Source organism: Mya arenaria, chromosome 13, assembly GCF_026914265.1.
Source record: "Mya arenaria isolate MELC-2E11 chromosome 13, ASM2691426v1".
NCBI lineage: Eukaryota > Metazoa > Mollusca > Bivalvia > Myida > Myidae > Mya > Mya arenaria.
The window spans coordinates 18746791-18765380 of NC_069134.1; the positions used below are offsets into that span (position 1 = coordinate 18746791).

Below are 18590 nucleotides of genomic sequence, written 5' to 3' on the forward strand. Positions count from 1 at the left end.
CATACTGAATTAAATAAGATATCTTAAAAGTTTCGAATAGCTTAATGGCAATATAATTTATACAAATATTTTACCCTCGTTATATCACTTACATCGTGTGAATACAATTTCTAAATCGACCAAGAAACTTACATTTCTTATGTTCTCGTAAAGTTATTGAATTGTCTGCTTGCCATCCGCTTTATCTAGAATAAATGAGAAATATTCTCATTCACATGACAGCATGTCGCAGCGATTACATTATACTGCTTGATATTTCTTTTTCTTTTAAGATAATTGTTTAGATTTTGAAATCAAGATTTGTTTAGCAAGCAATGTTTTCTATCAATGACAATACTTGTTATATACTATATGTTGTTACAGTCGGATGCTTGTTTTTCAATACATTCGTTATCAAAATACACATCTTAAATGGATCGAAAGTCAATGAATAACACTAAACAACAAAGCGTCGACATGAATAAGAGTACAAATAAGATATACAACCTGTTATTTGTCGACTGTATCATAACCCCATAAGCTAATTCATGTGCATTAAAAATATGATTCCTTGTGATCCACATGTTTTAAACTGTTTACAAGATATCGATTTCTTATAATCATCACAATAAAGCGGATTTTCTCGTGTTCTTTTCATTCAGACAGCAAGTAAACAGTTCGAATTTCAAGCAGATTTCTTTCAATAAATGTAACCACGGAAGCAAAAATGTGTTTATTTGAAAACAAAATAAGTAAAACAAGTTTGAGGATATATCAATGTTATGGTTATGATTCTTTAAAAACAAAGCGGATTGAAAAACAAACAACAACATTAGTTAAAGACGCTTCTCCCGTCGATATTCGTAGGCCCAGGATTGATAACGGTACACAAATTGTTGCGAACATACGATGACCGTTGCTTGTAAACAGAGCGATACATGACGTATGACATGGCATTGTTAGTACTCGGATTCTGTAAACTCGCAGCTTAAACAATGAAATCAATCATTAAAAAACACTGTTGATCGTATTTAAATCCAATTTTACATCAGTATTTCTCAATGGTACATTTCAAGACGTATTTCCTTTTTATATTGCCCCCCTCAAGAAACCCTCGAAACGCGGCTACCAGCGCTTATTGAAAATTTTCCGCTTGGAAATGCAATACGAAAAGCAATAGTATCTCTTGCGAAAGGATATGAGAACACCGTCTCTAAAAAGCGCTATATGACAAATACATTACTTTAACTGTGGCCATTTTGATACGGTCTCAGTAGTTAAATGTGTGCTAATTTCCAAAACGATGTGTTTTAAAAAATACCGATGGATCATCTTGTACAAGACGCAATATTTATTACGAAAATAAGGATTTGAAATAATAATATTGATATCTCCGATCTAAAGTTACAAAGAAAATATGAAACAGCATTGTATTGAAAGCCTGAAACGTGCATTTGGTGAGACGACGGTAGCGTGTGCTTCGGAGAGAAATATCGGACAATGGAACACATATCAGCCCTAATTAGCCCAACAAGCTGCCACGGGTCTAGTTTGTTGCATGATTAGTGCAAATTGTAAAAGCACCATAACCGCTGCTGAAAATTTGATGCTAGATAGAAAATCGACTGCGTCGCTTCTCGTTACGGACATATTCCATAGGTGGAGAACAAACGAGCGTGCAAGTTGCAGGGAACATAAGGCAATTTAGACGCGGACGTCACGCCAAGAAGTGAACTAACGTTAATTTGTGCCTAGAATCAGATAAGTATGGTCATAGTATTGATTTGTTAAGGATTATAATATTTTTGACGAGGTTTACGTAAATAATGAGTAAATAATGATTCTCGTACGTTAATGCTGAATTGAATTTGTGTTGGATGTTATGAGCAAATGCATGGCATTTTTGTGTTGAATCAAGTGAAATTATAGAGCGAGTGAGTGTTAGTGATATAAGATAAACGAAACTTAAAGAATTGAAGCATAATTGGATTCTAGTAAGAAGGAAACTGTGAAATGAATTAATACAAATCAATTACTTTTCTCGTAGGGTATTAAAATGAATGTGTCTTCAGTAGCTTATGGCGATGAATTTTACAACATTGATTATGAGCAATTTGGTGAAATACTAAAACAACTGCGAAATGGGAGTTTACGCAATTTAACGAAGGATGATTTGGGAGATTTGCCTTGGATTTTACCAAAGTCGCGTACAAATCACGCTTCTCAAAGGGATCGCGATGTTTGGGATTACCTTTGAGAGGCGCTTGGCCCAAGACGAGGGCCTGTTGCGGTCGTAGTGGCAATTATTTGTGTATATTGCCTCATTTTTCTATCGGGCCTACTTCGAAATATTTGTTTCTGCTTAGTTATCGCCAAAAACAAATACATGCACACTGCTACTAACTACTACCTATTCAACCTGGCAGTAGCCGACTTGGTACTCCTAATCATCGGTCTTCCACCTGAGACCTACTCCATATGGTCAGCTTACCCTTGGATATTTGGCAATGTGTTCTGTGTCGCGAGGACCATGATGGCCGAAATGTCCACCAACGCCAGCATTTTAACCATCACCGCGTTTACTATTGAAAGGTAAGACTGTTTTGTGTCACACGATATGCTATCAATGAATAACAACATTGTTCATACCTAGATTTTTCTTTTTTTTACCTTCGAATTAATTCAGATATTTTTTAACATATTTTTATATATTCAAACTTTCTAGGCTGTGCATAACCTCCTGTTGATGTTCTAAATGGGTCTTCAGACTTCAGCTAGAATATTTTTTTATAATGCAAAGTAGAAACTTGGTTAAGATAATTGCTGAGTTTCAAGATTTTCTAAATGAAATGTCTGGTATGTTTTTACCTCAGAAATCACAGCTTTATTATAATTACTATTAAAGCATTGCAGATGACAGCTGCGTATTTATTACATCCTCCAGCGTAACCGACAGAACGTTTCCAATATAATATTTCAGAGCTCATAATTGAAACGTGTAGTTATAGGTATATTGTTTGGCTACTGGTTGTGTTATTGTCTCATAAGCTACAGTGTAATAATTAGCCAGTTATGCATTAATGAGGCAAAACATAGGTTTGATGAGTACGTTTTTTATTTGTAATGATTTATCATGTTTAACTCAATAACAAGAACAAAATAAATATATTTGGGTACCATTAAAAACTATTACCCTTTATAAATGTGGTTTTCAATAAATAGCTACGTGGCCATATATTCCGCAGTTAAAAATGCGCCAAAATATCTCTAATATTGTTTTAACTGTACACAAATCATATGCTGCTTTATTGTGATCATTAAAAACAAATATTAAGTTAAACATAATTATGCATTCAAATAAAAAAAACAGTTATTTTTCAGCTATCAAGTTTAACCTGTATTGTGCCCGTTTCATTTAACAAGGAGTCTTTAGATCGTTGAATATTAGTTCTTAAATATTCTGAACTTCATTACGGTTTCCGATTTGTTTTCTCAATTGGCAATGATATTTATGCATGCAAATGATGGAAGTTTGTTTCTGTGACCTGATATCGATATATTCCTTCCTAAGATGCAAAACAAACATGTATGACGAGGACAAAATGTACATCACTTAGACTGTTAGGCCTATTTGCCATTCCCTTTAGATACTGCTTTAGTGATTGTAGCCCTGTCCAACTACACATGTTCTTGCTGTAATAATTAAAATTTATTGAAATCTCATAAAATATTGAATCAAAAAATATTTTTTCAAGAATGTTTCAAAGGAGAATTGGGCTTGTCATAAGAATTAATTGAAGAAGAATGAGTACATAATAAAAACCGTAATTCAACGGATTGCTGTTTTCAGATTTGCTTTGATTACAAACTAGTTGTAAGGATTTGTTTTAAATCTTTCTGCAGAAAAATGACTCATTTAAAGGCGTAGTAATTCGCTCTGAAAGTCTTCCATTGTTGGAACAGCTGGGGGATCTCAATGGTTGAAATTTAATCGGACACAATTGATCTTTCCCACAACCTTTTTTAGAATGAGCTTACTCAATCTTCATGTCTGAATACACCATACAAAACAGGGACAAAACCAGATTCGAAAAGAAATCACATTGATATTATTATGTTGCACAAATCCAAACATTTAAAAAAAACAATGAACAAATGTGCAGACCTTTAAAACATCGCATTTAACAACAGATTATCTATCAATATAAGGGTTACCGCACATGAAAAAGGACAGTTAAATAAAGCGGAAATCGAGGTCCTTTTCTCTCATAAGTTTCCAAATAAGTAAAGTTGAAATTTTAAATACTACCATTGCAAACATAATATGGATTACAATTACGTATGAAATACGTCAAAGCAGACATAACTGAAAGAACAGATTGAATTGTTGACATACGGGTACTGAACAACTGCAAACCTGTCGTATTACAAAAACAAAATCAGCATCTGTTCGTGCAATGAAAGTCAAATATCCAAACATTTTTCACTTAATATAACCAATCGTTGATATACAAACATATCATGTAACGTTTGAACGTCAAAATTGAAGGAATTGCCACTATATATTCGTTGTAGTGCAAGGTTCATGTCCAAATGTTACATGAAAACATAAATGGCCCCATAAATTGTGGATTTGTATCAAATCATCTTCAATCCATGCTCTTAAAGCATTTGATATATGCTCAATGTATCTTCGTAACAAAGTCACTTTAATCATACAAACATGATAATAATAATATATTTTGTTATCTACTTCTTCCGTCTGTTTTGGCAGAGAGCTTCCTAGTTGTTGGTTTATATTTTATCTGTTGTTGACATCTTATATATCACGAAGCCCACATGCTTCTTTTCTTCTGTTACATTTGTTTGTAATTCTAAAATCATATTTTCATATATTATATTTTTCTTGTTTGACTAGTCATTTTAGAATCAGAATCACATATTCCACTTCTATCCGTTATCTATTTCACAATAATAAAGATCAATCGATATCAATGTCCAATGAGAGTTTCATCTATTTACATTATAAACAATTACGCTTAAATCAATATCAAAGTATGTTTTAAGATTTAAAAAACCCTGTAATTTGGAGAAATTCGCTTTTTTAATTTTCCTTTCAATTTCGATGAAACAGCATTAAAAATATGTACCATGTTCAAGGGCATTTACTTCAGTTAGACCTTTTTGTATATGTCACGTCAATAAACAAAGTTTTTAGTAATAAGTATTTTTTATAAAATTATAGTTGACAATTTTATTATCACGCCATCAGCCATCTAATGTTTATCTTATTATACCGAAACAATTTAAGGGGACCAATAGTTTGTTGTCAATACAAGATGACATTGAAAATCTATCAAGTAATTACAGTAAACAAAAGAACTTCAAGAACATAAAAGGCACATTTTTAAACAAAATATCAACAATTAAAACATTTTTATATCAGTTCTTTTTTTCCAATTTATCATATTAAACAAGTGAAGTATTCGATGTAAACAGACGACAATTATCAAATAAGATGGCCAGTAAACGATTAAAAGGATCTCATTACCCAATTAGGCATCTAATATTTGTTTTATTACACCAAAACAATGGAATGGTGTCGAAAGTTTTTCGACTCCCATTTTCAAACAAAATATCGACAATTACATGTATTTATATTGATTGATCAAGAAGTGATTGTCACTTAGCAATTTATCACACAAAACAAGTGAAAGTTGAATGTGAATCCATCTGTTTGTACTATAAAATGCTCTGGCACATTTAATACGGTATCTGGTACAGCGTATATTGGTCCGTAGCAATTAATATGGTAGCTGGCACGACGAATACCTTAAGGGTGAATATAAATGCATAATGCACGGGTTATGTCCGAATCGCAATTATTTTCCTTCGTTTCCATGTTTTTAAGTGATTTGTTACTACTTAAGTATAACAATAAAAATAGTTGGTATCTTATGGGTAATCGTTATTAAACGATAGTCGTTATTTACAAAGCAAGGGAAGACTAAACAGTCATGTTTTATTTATTCTTTAACGATTTGTATTTCCGTCTCAACACCTTTTCCCAGTTATTGGCAAACAGTGAATATTCAAATAATATTATACTTGTAGTTATGCTTTTGTCTATATAGCTTACCAAATATTTCATATACTGTGATGGGAAAAGAGAGCACTAAATACCTTATAAATTAATCAATTTGTGACAATAGCATTGCGCATCTCAGTCGGCGAGCTATTGGAATTTAATCGGTATATGTGATTTCCGAGGCCTTGTCAACAGTCCTCTCACATCCAGGAAACGTTGCTGTAAACTACTGGCACGTAAATCACGAACACGTCGTTAGAGCGGTAACTAGAGCACTAGACATATGACTCCTAAAGTGTAACCGATGGTAAATCGGTAATTATTTGATTTGCGTTCGTCTAATGATCGAAATTGCAAGGCCAAGTAAACAAGAGAAAAAGTGATTACTGGAAAAATGGCTTGATAATTTATTTGTTTGAAGGTTGTTTGTCTACAAACAAATTTTTACGGTATAATTCGGAAAGTAAAAGCTTCCAAAGTACGAATCCTTGTTTTTGACGAACAAGATTATCCAAATTACGGTTTTATTTTTCGACAAAAATATTAACATTTACCGAGGATTCATTATTTCGGCAATGACATCATTCCTTTCCAAATGAGTTGATAAATAAATGGAAACGACCCAAATAAGCGAAATAATGTCCTTAAATGTTTCACCACTCCGAGTTTTTGAGGAGCATGGAGTATGATGGTTTTTGATAGTGAATAGGCCAATACTCTTCTAGATAGATGAAGAAAGTTTGCTGGTATTTATATTCACAAGTACACCATTACTTTATTAGCATTGATATGCCTATTTTCTTAAACAATACCATCATTGGAAAATGGATGCTGACACATGTAAACGAATCAACAAATTTAAATAAGTGACATAATTACTCTTTTTTACAATCTTTGTTCTATATGAGTCAAAAATACTGAATGCTGAATGCAATTCCACATAATTTTATACACAATACTGGTAAGTATATGGTTTTCAGAGATTACAAATTGTGTATACAAATTACAAAGTCTTGGTAAAAAGGGCTTATGCTTACGAGCTTGTATACATTTTACCGTAAAAAGGAACTAGATGTATCGGTTAGCTCTCGTGCAAGAAACGCACATTGAGCAATATTCTACTAAATTTCGAAAACTTTTGGCTTAAAACATGAAATAAAGCCGTTAAAAGCAGTATTATTGGGAACCTTACGGAGTCCAATTATCCTACATTAGTATTGCAATGTCTAGGGTTTTGGGCTTTATTATTGTCACTATGTGTGCCTAAAGTGCAATCGGCACTATTTAATGACAATGAGTTGAACTGACTCTACGAAATGTTACTTTTAATATGAAATAATTCGTCAGTAAAAGTGATACATTTAACAGACATGAAATAAGGGCCGTTCATGGCAAACACTTTTTTCTTTATCTTGGAGAAATGTGACGCTAGATCATCCGATAAACTGTTTGAACCCCAATTGGCCTTGACCTTGTCAAGGCACTATGTTTAATAGTGTAAAGACGTTTTAGCTACGAACTGAACATTACCAAATCTGAAAACTTTTGAATATTATAAAGAAATAAAATGTATTAAAAAGAGAGTACGTTAAAAAACAAAACTGATACAAAGATAGTTACATATGTGCCAGGAACAGGTGTCGAGCCAGTTACGTCATTTGCATGTTGATGAACATTTACCGTCAGAATGATGTTTTGACACTAACAGAAGGACATTGATGTGTTTATATTTTTCATTTTCTTTGCGACGAATGATTACGCCTTTCTCTTAATATAATTTCTTTTCCAATGCCAGAAATGGAATATGTAATGATGCTGTTTAAAATCGGTGAACAGTGACAAAAAGTAATGGTAGTTCTAATGGTTAAGTTAAGACTTCGTAAACCTAGAAAATATGGAGGAAGTGAATGTTTTTTTTATAAATGTATATACATCTAAACGAAAACTAGAAATGTTTTCACAGGACACAGTGACCCCAAATTCCCGCCCTTGTCACAAAAGCAACGGCCGTTATTCTGTTTACAGTCGATGGATATGCAACCAATTCCCGGTTGCCCAACGACGAATATGGGCATGAAAAAGAAGTGCCAAATATTCCACCTCGAATTTTACCTACAATGCCACATACCATATGTTATCAGTATAGTCTAACCTTTCTTCGATTTTTATAAACAGTGGCCATGACGTCCCCCTCCCCCGGTGCACAATTTCACATGCAGATTAACATCACATGCATACTTACTTCTTTGTTCTTTGTATGACACTTACGCAAATACAAGTGTAACCAAACATTTCAGACTCTGGATGCCTCCTTTTAATTATGTTAAGGGCCATAACTTTGCTAGGCACAACCACAAACAGAGTTTCAGAGGCACAATTTCACATGCTGGTTTAAATCCTTAAAAGTTACTTAAATATGGCTCAAGTACTTCCTTTAATTATGTTTAGGGTCATAACTGCTGAGCACAGACACAAACAGAGCTCTAGAGCTACAATTGCTTATGCTAGTCAAAATTAATCAGTTTCTTGATATGGCTTATGTACTTATTGAGGTAGTTGTGACACAAATGTCAATACTTTATATCCAATTTTATCAAAGTCAAGGTCCTTAACACCACTTATACCGAAAGCAGCCACACCCGTTACCTCCCGGTACACAATTTCACATGCTGGTTAAAACTCCTGTACAGATTGAGGACTCTGGCTCTCATACTAAAAGCTGATATGCGTGACACAATATTACTTGCTCGATATGATATATTTTCACTAAGGCAAGAGCTATAACTCTGCTACTTGGTGCAGCCAAACACAACATTCTGCTTAACAGTCATATACAGTTTTATCGCCCTGGCTAGTATACTTTTGGTATTACGAACACAATATTGTATATCCAACCAGGGACGGACGGACCGACCAGTCCATATATATATATATATATATATATATATATATATATATATATATATATATATGGACTAATCTTTAATTAAATTTTAGTAGAGGCAAATGCAAAGGCATATTATTTTATTTTAATATAGAAAAAAGGCTTAATCTATGATAGCTAGGATATTTTGTGGATTTGTTAGGTAAGACTTGTTGAATTAAATTGATATATATTATATTTTTATTATATTTGCAAACTTAACTAACCTGGGTTATACTGTCACATAATGTCGTTACCAGTAAGCTCACTGATTAGTATTTTTGATATTTCTATCGACGTCAAATTACATTCGTGATTTTGTCTTTATTTCGAAATCTAAAAAGCAAATGCAATACAACATTTTATAATACAAAAAGTCTAAAGGGACAATAACACACTAAAAGCTACCGGAACAACCCCAGTAGTCAAAATTCAAATATAAACCATATTTAGAGGAACAAGACCAGGGGCAAAGGAGTCATGACTTATATTTTGTGTAAAACAAGCCTCCAGAAACTGAATAGCAATTCTATAATTTGTATCTATACTAGATTGAAGAAACCGATTTTTTATTCATATGTTTCATTAATCAGATGCATTGAGTAAACAGAAACGAAACTTATGTTCAACTGGTAGAATACATAAATGTGTTACGTTTAATTGGCAGCCTAGACTTTCGAACAATTAAAGTGTTTCTAACAAATTCCCAAGAAATCTGCAGACCGTGATTGACTGGTGTGCGTCACGAAATAAAGTAATGTTATTTTTCCCAAGATTTCAGGGTCATTAGAAAAATGTATTAATACGAAGTTCAAATGTTCAAAGGCATTATTTTGTCCTTTTTGTTATCGTTTAAGGTGTCTGGGGTAATACAAGTAACGTCTATACACATCCAAATAATTATGCATCCCACAAACGCACAGTAGATACAGTATACATTTGGCGCTCCTTATGACGGACAAAATTTTCTTGAACACCGATAGGCATTTCCTGTGAATTTGAACCATGAATAATATTTTAAATGTACAAACTTGCTCTATCTACGTCAACTGTTTTTACAAATTGTTGATGTAAGGCATGCATGAAAGATCAAACATTTTATTTTGGTCGGGATCGACCAATCCGACCCGTGGCCGGTTTACACACGGTCACTCGGGTCTATTTTTATATCAAGACACATGATTTATATGTTTTATCATTCTTGATAAATTGCCATTAAGCGTATAACATCAACGTAAACGACCAATAACTATCCAGGATAAGAGAGCCATCAGCAATTTAGACTCGGCGATCCAAAGGGTACTATTTCAATAAATGTCAGGTTATCACAAAAGCTCGGTCAGAGGAAATAAAAACAGTTGTTGTATCTTGAATATGACGTACAGAAAACATATCAAAATAGTGTGTTAGTATCTCACTAATAAGATAGGTGCGTGTGTTACTTAAGCATAAGGGTGTACCGCAAAACGCCATGACACGCCTACGCGCATGAAGCAAAACTACCACAACTTTTAAATTTGAATACAGAAAATTGCCTTTCTGTCAATTCCTATTCAGTGTGTTATTTTCTTCTTCCAGACTTTATGCAAATCGACTTTAAACAAGGGATGGGTTGCATTACGTGTGTCAATATGTCCATAATGTGACAGAATCATCTTTGTTTCTGTTTTGTTTCTGTTTTTTTGTTATTCTAAATAAATTTGTGATAAGAAACGTTGTCTAGATCAATTTGTTATTGTCTCTGACTCGTGTCGCGAATTAGTTCTTTTCTTATTGGTTTAGCATAGAAAATCCGAACCCTGAATGACGTTTTATTACAAATTTAAAATAAGAAAACTCATAAGCATGTTAGAATAATGAGTATGTCGACTTCATCTTTACCTACATTAATATTGTAATGCTTTTGTTGATAAACTTTCCCCTGTTACTAAGCTCTCGTTACCTGAAGACATACATCTATGTAACATGCTGCTTTTTGTTGACCTGAAATTTATCAGATTTGTATTGCCTCTCTATAAGCATCTACGAAAGAAATACGTATTAAATAAAACAAATTGTAAGGTTTCATCTTGGAAGCGAAAAAGAACCTCATCATTAACACCGTTTTTTTTCAAACGGAAACGCATAATCATAAAGATATAACCGATTATTATTAAAGATTAGAGTAATTTATATATGTTTTAAATGATGCGCTAAGCTTTTACCTATTCATATTTGTACTCAGACATGGTGGTGTTTCATTTCACGCAAAATTTCAAAATATGCTTATGAACACATTTGTTCACAATTTTACTGACCACGTTGTTTACGTCATTGGTATTAACTTTCACATCTTTACTGCTGTAGAGGTTTAATGAATACACGTTTCATCTGCAGCGTTCATAACAAGATTTTAGAGAACTGTTTCCAATGTTTTTGTTTCATTTAAAATAATTATGACAGCATCAAATAGTTCACGTCGTTAAAAGGTTATCAACGATGTCTTTAATCACGTTGTAAATTTTAACAAAGTTCTGAAAAATCGGTCCAATTAGTCACATGTTAGAGTAAAATACAGAATTAAGCAATAAATTTGTTAAAATACACAAATATGTGCTTATGAAGCTATGCCTTAACCCAATCATTTTCAAATACAAGAATGCTCTTTTCGGCCAACATAATTTCAACTACGCTATGTGTAACACGCTTATGATTTAAAGCATAAGGATTGGTAACACGTTATGTTATGCTAATTCGGCAGCTTTTTTGTATGAAACCTAAATTTTCTCATTCCGTGCTCAATGTCTCTTTTAGATGTATAGGCATAACAAAAGCAATGACATTGTATTAAAATAAAATAAAGAAAAATGTATGAGGTTTGTTTTCTTTTTATATTTGTTTTAATTCTGAACATTATAGTTATATGGCTGGAAACTGAACTGTACTCTTAAACGTTTTAATGCCTCGAAGATTTTTACCTAATTTGTTGGTTGTTGCTTATAATTAAAACAAGATATTTTTCTTATCTTCGTATGTTTGTCAGGTAATCAAAGGAACATATAATCAAGACATTAAAAATTGTCGCAACCCATCATCGAAATTAACTAACACATATTGATGGTGACATCAATAATACAGTATACAATAGTGCTTGCAGTAATAACATTTAAGAGGGATGTCTGAATGGCTTCAGGGCCACGGATATGCCTTGAAAATTGTGTAATAATGTATTTCAGTAATAAAATTACAATGTTTCTGAGGTAAGATGTCTGTAGATTCTATCTTGACGAAATTGTCTAAAATAATACGTACACTTTGAAATTTAAACTTATAAATATTTCTTTTTGTATTTGCCAGTTCATGACAATCCGTTTGCTTTATAATTAAGCAAAATTAACATACAATTTTTATAGACATATGTATATATACATTCAGACATGTAACAAAAGCCCTTTAGCAGTTGTGTTAAATATTTGATTTTAAAAGGTTGCTTAAAAACAATAATAAACTTTCATTACAGCGTATTGTTTTAAAAAAAATATATATTAAAAAAACGTATTGAAATGCTTTTAGTTTTAAATATGTTTAAAGAACTATCAAATCATTATATAAGTCGTACCTAAAATCATCTGTTTTGATATCTTTTAACAAAAAAAGTAGGTCCTATCAATACAATAACCAATTTCACTCAAAACAACATAAACAATATCATTTGATCTCGTAAACATTTATGAATCACAGTCTGTGTAAACGTAATTAAGCATAGCATCTTATTTTTAAGATAATAATATTTTTAGTATTTTATATAATTATTTACTTTAACTTCTTAATTCAATGTGCAACTTTGTTTCCAAATGTCTGCATATTTTTTTTTTTTTGATCGAACCGAAATATCATTCAACATGAAATAAAAATATAAAAGGTCAAAGGATCACAGCATTTCAACCTATATTAACAGGAATGAAGTTCTTACCAACTTAAAAACCGAATAACATTCCATAGGAGACCTTTTTAATTGATATTTTTATTTTTAATATGTTGAAAATGCGCCAGTAAATTTGAAGCATATGAGCTATAGATAAAAGTACACATAATCTACCGATGCCGCTATTTACGCCGTCTGGTCTGAATGATCCAAAAAGATAACTATTCAGTACACCATCCAGTAAACCCATACACATGTAACGCATGTTTGTCGGAGCTGTGGACGAGTTGTTGGAGTATCGAATCAGAGGGTCTCGTGCTCAATTCCCTGTCGGAGCTTCGTCGTTGATACGTAATGGTTATCACCAAAGAATTGTAAATGGTTTATAGCAGGTTAAACAAACTGTAAATATTGTCGTCGCTATAAATGCTCTTTATAGTTCAAGTTACTTGTTAATCACTGCGACGTTAAATCGAATCCTACCCTTACTGTTAGGTATTTATATTTACCAAAGTAAATCTTTAACGAAGTGGTCCTTGAATTGAATAGTGCCAAAGCCGATGACTGGGGGTTGACAGTGTTGCACTCAACATAGCTGTCAATTAACAGTCTCAATCACATCGAAACCGCAGTTTTCATGCTTTGGAAGTATAGTGTGCATCCGGAGGTTCTTACATCCAGAATGTATTAATACCCAGATTTCTAAATTTAATGTATGATTGAACTATTTGTTTTGGAACACCAATTTCATACATACTATTATCTAAACACATTGCCGCGATAGGTTTCGTGCCTCTATGAATCAAACTACCATGAATATAGATTCCTTACTATTGAAGACACAAAGTCTAAGAGGATGCCGTTCTTTTCAATTATGTGCAATGACCGATCGCAATTTTTAACCCTTCACTGACCCTAGAAAACTAATTACATATGATATATATGATGTTTATGATGAGAAGCTTTGGCTAGGCATCTACAAACACAAACACGATATAGGTATGCAATTGTTCAGACCACACAACTTGATATAAATATGTCGATTTAAGCTGCACCGCACTTCGTTTTAACTAGTAGTTCCACATGTGCAAACAGACACCCATACAAAATGAAACATATCTCACTAAGTGCCTCTTTCATGGCCTCTCAATCTAATACACGAAAAAACAACGCTTCATAATTTGTACATTGCGAAAGTAGGTGTTTCATGGAATACTTAGAATTATATCCTTCACATGAACTTTCTAGAACACATACGAACAGAAAGTGATCATATCTGTTTACACAGGGATTTCCTTCGAGCCAAATATTTCTGAAAAACAATGGCTCCATCTTTGTTTTGTTTGCATGTTATATGATGTGTACAAAGAAACGACAAAGAGGACAACATACACAAGAGCTTATTTACGTACATTCATCAGCAATGTATAGAGAGAGATAATATTAGTAATTAATAATAACTTCAGCTTTACGTAATGACGTACACTTTTCGCACTTGTAACCGTTTGTAGAGCAAATGCGTATGTTGCATCGCAAACTAAATCACAGCAAATCAACGCTGATAAATAAGATAAGACAAATCAGCTGAGTGTTGTTATTGACAAATGTTTCACTATTTCATCCTCCGTTTCAGGTACGTTGCTATCTGTCATCCGATGAAGGCGCACACTATGTCTGGATTGAAGCGAGTTGTCCGAATCATCGTTGTGACCTGGCTGTTAGCCGCCGTGTCCTCCGTCCCGCTAACCCTGCAGTTCAAGGTTGTTTACGCCGTCGACCCCTGGAACAGAACCATCCCTGAGTCTGCCTATTGTGGCATCGGTGAGAATAACCATATCGAAAGGACCTTTGAACTTTCTACGTTTGTTTTCTTTGTGTTTCCCATGACACTGGTTACGGTCATGTATTCTATGATTGCAATCGCAATTCGGAAGTCAGAGTACCTCCGAGATGGCTCAGATGCGTCACATCGAGAACGCTTAACTGGGACAGAGATGCGCGCGCAACAACAGACACGTGCACGGCAATCAGTTCTGAAAATGCTCGGTAAGAACTTTTGTTATTTTAAAAGAATATATTATATATCTTTTACAAGAACTTACGTTTATGTAAAATAACCCGTATATGACAATATATGAATACGAATTTTAATAATCGAACTACAAGTAAAGTTTGAGAAAGTATATCAAAAGATATATGTATGTCTATGTAAAATGTGTTTTATCAGTTTCAGAATATAATGAATCATTTTGTTTTTACTGCAATATTATTATTTCTGGAAATGAAAGGATAAACAATTGCACGATTCCTAAATATAATTTTAAAATTCATTTTGAGGCTACTTCCATTTTACGGCCGCTTAAAAATATAATCGGAACATTCAAATTATACATTTTTTTTTCCAATCACGCAAATGCATTTAAAATAGTTTTTAGTATTTACGTCATATCAATGGAGGTTGGGAATTACGTCCTAACGAAAGTTTTTCATTGATTTAGTGGTAATGATTTCATCACAGAAAATATAATAATATGAATTGAGTTCCACACAGTTTCTTTTTTTATTGAGAAAGTGAATGTTATATAAGTAGTATTTTACACGGATGCAATATCGTTCCGTTTCACCTATTCAGTCGCCCTTGTCCGATGGTGAAGTGACTGTGAAGTAAGCTGCGTCAAAAACCCAAAGTACTTGAGTCAAATTTGTGAAGAAACAAGGACGTCCGATTTCTTATTAACTAAAGAGATGCTATATGCCGTGTCTTGGCTTAAATGGTATTTATTGTATCCACCTTAAATGAGGTCAAACATATACGCTTACCTTACATAACCAATACTGATCATAACGTCACAATAACGGCTCTTCCCGCCCCATGCCTTGCTGTGTATTGGCTTTGATGGTACTTCATCCACCTTTAATGAGGTCAAACATATACACTTAACCCAAATGACAAATATAGGTCTGATTATGATGATCCTTCCCTACCATGCCTTCTATGGAATACCGTTAACAAAGTAACGTTGGTGGTAATTGCCAACGTATGTGTTTTGACACTAGAGTTATTTTAAAACGATGCTATACTTGTCATGATTTATTATTGCATAACCTTTTTGCTGAGTGTGTATATGTATTGGTGACATAAATTCACATTGGACATCACATTTCATAAACGGACCATGGTGGAATGCAAGTTTTAAACTAGCACCGAGTTGAATCGTTTTCATTGGTGAAATATTTGTTCCTGTATAACCGTTCTTGTGTGAACCTTTACTAAAGTACACAACACACAAATACGCCAGCTATTTAAACGATGTTAAAGAATGCTTTCCGATCCAAATGCCCACTGAATTGCTGATGCCAATTTACTTCTTGCCACTCTTTCACGAAATTCGCGCACTAGGTAATTTAACGCGACAATTAATTTGAGACAGTGATGTTTTGATAGGCATTCTTGTCGTTTCAGTGGCGGTGGTTGTGGCATTTTTCGTTTGTTGGGCGCCTTTCCATGGGCAGAGGCTTATGACACTTTATATCCCTGCCTCGAAATGGACAGATAATCTTCTGGACCTCCATAAAGTTATCTACTATATCTCAGGCGTCTGTTACTTTGTCAGTTGCACAATAAATCCGATTCTTTACAGTATTATGTCACTGAAGTTCCGACAGGCTTTTCAGCAAACGGTCCTTAAACCCAATTGTTGTAGACAAAGAGTGCATTCGACGAAAAAACGAACCTATTTATCTTATAGATTTTCACATAAGAACGGTTATTCTGAAACTAGTTTTACATCAGTGGACGCGGCTTCCCCTCGAGGAAAAAAAGAACATAATTCCGACCATAGTCCTGAACCAAAGCGTAAACAAGGAAACGCTTCTAGTCGTCGAGGAGAAACCATCGAAGACAATGATGGATGTCGATTGGTTGGACCTCCTCCGAAAGAGGCAACACAGGACGTACATGGGGATACTGGACATCAATGTTAATTGTTTTTCATATTAGAGTATTACTTTTGTTATTGAATGTTGTTTGTATGACTTCGCTTTGTCAAAGGTAATATTAAAACCGAACTGATTCGAATTTGAAATCGAAATGTGGCATGGACATGGGAAGTGTAAATATACTGATATCGATTTAGCATTGTGCTTGATTTCAAGGTCAATTAGTATTAAATACAAAGACAATTCAAAACATTTTGAATTCTTGCAACTGAAGCAATGTTCATGAGTACAGAGACAACCGTGAAATGTTGAATACCTGCTCCTTTTTAACATGTCAATAAACTGTTAAAGAACAAATTACATCAAGTGTTATTGCCTCGTTATACAAAACGTTGTAGGTGTATTGTGAATTTGTAATATGATGGTTTATGATCTGTCTTAATGAGTTTTTAATTACATGTTATGACCTTTGCTGACTTGAGTACTTTTTAATGATGATAATGTTAAGAACACTTACACCAATTGTTAACAGATACTTAAAAGGATTTTATTATGTCATTAAGGGATACAAAACAAATAACGTTAGTTCGAGTGATCAAATTCAAAAAGAAAAGAGGTAAGAAACGAAAAACAAAACCAAAATGAACAAACTTATTTATAATGATTTCATGATTGGCGTTATGTGTTATTTGTTGAGATCATGATTTGTATTTAACGATGGATCCCTTGAAAATGCCGGTGGAATATCATGTCTTTTCCGATACTTTTAGACAAGTATATCACAATTGTTTTCAGTGAATCCGTGTCAATTTCGTATGTTCTGAAATCAACATAATTGCATTGTTTTGTCTTTTAAATGCATATATAATAATCATTTCATAATGTTTCATTAATACTATGATTGATACGTCACTGATATGTTATCAGTAAAATAACATATCTGACATGAATCAGCATTTAAGAAATATTTATTTAACTTATGGTGAACGTATAGATATATGATTTAACATAATTGAGCGGTATCCACAATGGTTATTTAGAGTTTCTCTTCTCTTTCGTCGGTAACTTATTTTGCATGCATTGATGTGGCAGTAGTTGCACAAAACGATAAGAAATGCATTGTTTTTATTGTTCCAAATGCCATCAACGGAGTACTTTCCTTAATTAACTCTTAACAAAATTACCGCAGTTCCATTACGTTGGAGAACTACTGGCTTCAACTTGACGCTCACCATTATAACGAGACGTCTGTCTCGTCTATATATTCCTAACAGTAATATTTTGGCAACATTTGTAAACAAGATTGGTTATGACTGATTGCGTGATACACTTTCCTAATGAGATTCTGTTTTAACTGTCATACATAATTGTGTTCTTTGCATTGTCAGAATTCAGTTTTTGTCCCTGTACTTTTGAATCGTAATATAAAAAGCACAAGGAGATATTGTAACACATGCTAAAGTTGGGTTCAAATGGGATGTACATATAAAAAACATAATTTTGTTATACATTTACAATTCTTAAAAAATCGTTTTTCAGGTTATTCGCTGCAAGCTTGAAATTTTGATCGCATTACAAGGATCAAATTGATTAAATATCGGTCTTAGGGTTGATTTCATCTACGCCCACTAAAACGACCAAACTGAACACAACAACAACAGCGAACACAGCTTGTGTAAAACAAATATGCAATAACGCTTGTACGAATATTTTGTTATAGGTATTTGCATTTTCTGTCGATATTATAATTTGTGCTT

General features: G+C 33.3%; 1 protein-coding gene across 1 annotated transcript; it reads left to right on the forward strand.

The window, feature by feature from the left end:
- Window positions 1-1479: 1479 nt before the first annotated feature.
- On the forward strand, window positions 1480-16878 carry LOC128215089 (pyrokinin-1 receptor-like). The gene is made up of 4 exons (XM_052921813.1): window positions 1480-1528; window positions 2238-2571; window positions 14528-14940; window positions 16358-16878. The coding sequence occupies exons 1-4, from the start codon at window positions 1480-1482 to the stop codon at window positions 16876-16878; spliced, it is 1317 nt and encodes a 438-aa protein (XP_052777773.1).
- Window positions 16879-18590: the final 1712 nt, after the last annotated feature.

What these genes read in the sequence shown, in the direction of transcription:
- LOC128215089 (XM_052921813.1), top strand. Translation starts at nt 1,480, where the DNA reads ATGGAACACATATCAGCCCTAATTAGCCCAACAAGCTGCCACGGGTCT. An exon ending in ACCGCGTTTACTATTGAAAG is followed by an intron (nt 2,572 to 14,527) that starts GTAAGACTGTTT and finishes CCTCCGTTTCAG; the next exon opens with GTACGTTGCTATCTGTCATC. An exon ending in ATCAGTTCTGAAAATGCTCG is followed by an intron (nt 14,941 to 16,357) that starts GTAAGAACTTTT and finishes TTGTCGTTTCAG; the next exon opens with TGGCGGTGGTTGTGGCATTT.